Raw genomic sequence first — 2,371 nt, forward strand, 5'->3', positions numbered from 1 at the left:
ACAAAAATAATACCTAAATGTATCCGAAATTAAGCTGTGGTGAGGTGTGGTTTAGCTTTTTTTAGAAAAAAAATAAAAAAAAATTATTTTTAGCTTTTAATGAGACGTGATTTGTTATGTAAAAGGACTGTACTTATAAAAACACTTTCAAAAACATTTATTTTTAATATATTATTATTAAAAATTATTTTTAGTAAATAAAATATTTTTAAGTAAAATATATTTCAAAAACAACCGTTACAACGTATTAAAACATCATTTAAAATTATTTTTTAAATAATGTTTTATTGAAGTTTAAATTTATTTTTGTTTAAAATAAATTTTTGAATTGTTTTAATATGGTGATATTATAAATAATTTTTTAAAAATAAAAAAAATATTATTTTAATAAAAAATATTGTTGAAGACAACAACCTAAACAGGCTCCAAAGCAACCGGAAGAAGAAGAAGAAGCATGGAAGGACAGTCTGATGCCGGGAACTTGATTCTGAATCAAAATAAATCACAGCCGTTGGTATTTACAATCCAAGGGTTAATGTTTAGCAAGGATGGCCACAACGGCACCACCGAGGCTATTTCTTTCCGGTAGAAAATTATGGGCTTTGTTGTGGTCTTCGGGTAACATTTTATTATTTTATCGACGGAGATGGATATGAAATATATTTTTCTACACTTTCTATTTAGATTATATAAACTCTTAGAAATAAATATATTCTATATGAGAAAACTAGCCGAACACCCCTTATCATTTCTTACGTGTTCAAAATTTGATTCCAAATCATTGATCGGCCGTATGAACTCAAACTGTACGTATAACAATTTTTTAAAAGTTGGATTATAATTATTAAATTTGGAAGCGCCAGCATATCAAAATAATTATTGTTATTATGGACTATGTCAACCAAAAAAAACAATCAATCAATCATTATCACTTCCATTGATCAACAGTACTGCCATTGAAATTCCACAGGCATCATCATCATCTTCTCTGATACTGCAAAAACCATTTGCAAGATAGGAACAAGACTGGGAAAAGGGGAAAGAAAGAAAAACCTAAAACATGGCAAATGTTTCTTACATTCTTTAAAAACCCAGAACAAAAACTTGATGCAAGATGCAGATACGTTTAGAGTTTCTTTAAACATGTTCTCAACACCAAGATAAACCTAATCTTGACTGCTCTGACTCGGTGAGCTCAATGGAAACAGAGGCAGCAGCTCAGGTGGCTCGCTCCCTCTTGGTGTATTCAACGGCGACGGATGCAAGTAAAAACCCTTTTCAGCTATGGCCTTCTCCTCCTCTAAAACTGCCGGTGGAGATGGCGACCCGGTAGTGCCTGGACTCGGGAAAAACAAAAACTCTGAGCTAAGTGGAGTGACTGGCGAGTCGACTTGGCGTGTTTGGCGGGTTGGTGACGAAGAGTTACTGATGAGAGAGGTCAAGCCAAGTTTGATCTCTAGCTTTCTTGAGGTGTGTCTACGTTCTTGGAGCTTGAAAGGTGACCGGCGTGGGCCGGTGAAGTCAACGGGACTGTGAAATGATTTTGATGGGGAGAGTATTCTTGTTGCCGGAAGTTGTTGCGTGTCACTAGCTAACCCGGTTAATTTCTGGACAAGGTCTCTAAAACTGTTTGTGTCTGCTTGAACAAAGGTTGTAGGTGATGTTGGGGGAGAAGAAGAAGAAGTTACCATGGTGTTCATGTGATTATACCCTTCTATTGTCATTGACAAAGGGGAAGAGGGATGCTAGCTAGTAGCTAGTTATAGAGAAGGAGAGAGAGGCCTCAGGGACAGTGAATGGGAAGGAGGTGGTTTAATTTCCTGGTAATTGCTTGGTTTTTATGGGGCGAGGTCTCACTAGCAAGGAGTCAAATACAAGCTTTGGTTTAGAGTCAAAGCTTGGGAGAGAAGAGAAAGAGATGGGAATGTTGATGGGTTATGTAAATTGTTGATTAAGGAGTCAATGTTTTTTATTTAAAGAGTATTTTAGGAAAGAATTGTAGTACAGCTGATTATCTTGATTATAAAATTTGTTTCTGTTTAGGTCTAATTTTGTAAAGTTGAATGGAAGGATTTTTTCTACTAAGAGAGTATCTAGAACGGATAGGTTTGTTTTTTAAAAAAGTATTTTTTTATTTAAAAATATTTTTAAAAAAATATTTTTAAAATCAACACATAAAAAATCTAAAAATAAAAAAATAATTTATTTATAAGATATTTATACAATTTTTTTTTATAATCTAAAATATTCAGGTTAATTTATGTACAACACAATTAATTTTTTTTTAAATATAATTTTAATTTGCTTTTAAAAGGATTAGTTTTGTATCATGACAGGTATATACAGGCTGAGTTTATATATATATTTTTTC

General features: G+C 32.7%; 1 protein-coding gene across 1 annotated transcript; it reads right to left on the minus strand.

Annotated features, from left to right (window-relative positions):
- Positions 1–906: 906 nt before the first annotated feature.
- On the minus strand, positions 907–2,017 carry LOC105120310 (uncharacterized). The gene has a single exon (XM_011018484.1). The coding sequence runs from the start codon at positions 1,722–1,724 to the stop codon at positions 1,167–1,169; it is 558 nt and encodes a 185-aa protein (XP_011016786.1). The 5' UTR covers positions 1,725–2,017; the 3' UTR covers positions 907–1,166.
- Between the last annotated feature and the right edge of the window lie 354 nt (positions 2,018–2,371).

Source organism: Populus euphratica, unplaced genomic scaffold (genome assembly GCF_000495115.2).
Source record: "Populus euphratica unplaced genomic scaffold, PopEup_1.0 scaffold6498.1, whole genome shotgun sequence".
NCBI lineage: Eukaryota > Viridiplantae > Streptophyta > Magnoliopsida > Malpighiales > Salicaceae > Populus > Populus euphratica.

Bases quoted from the DNA above. Each gene is read 5' to 3' on its own strand.
- LOC105120310 (XM_011018484.1), bottom strand. From the start codon at position 1,724: ATGACAATAGAAGGGTATAATCACATGAACACCATGGTAACTTCTTCT.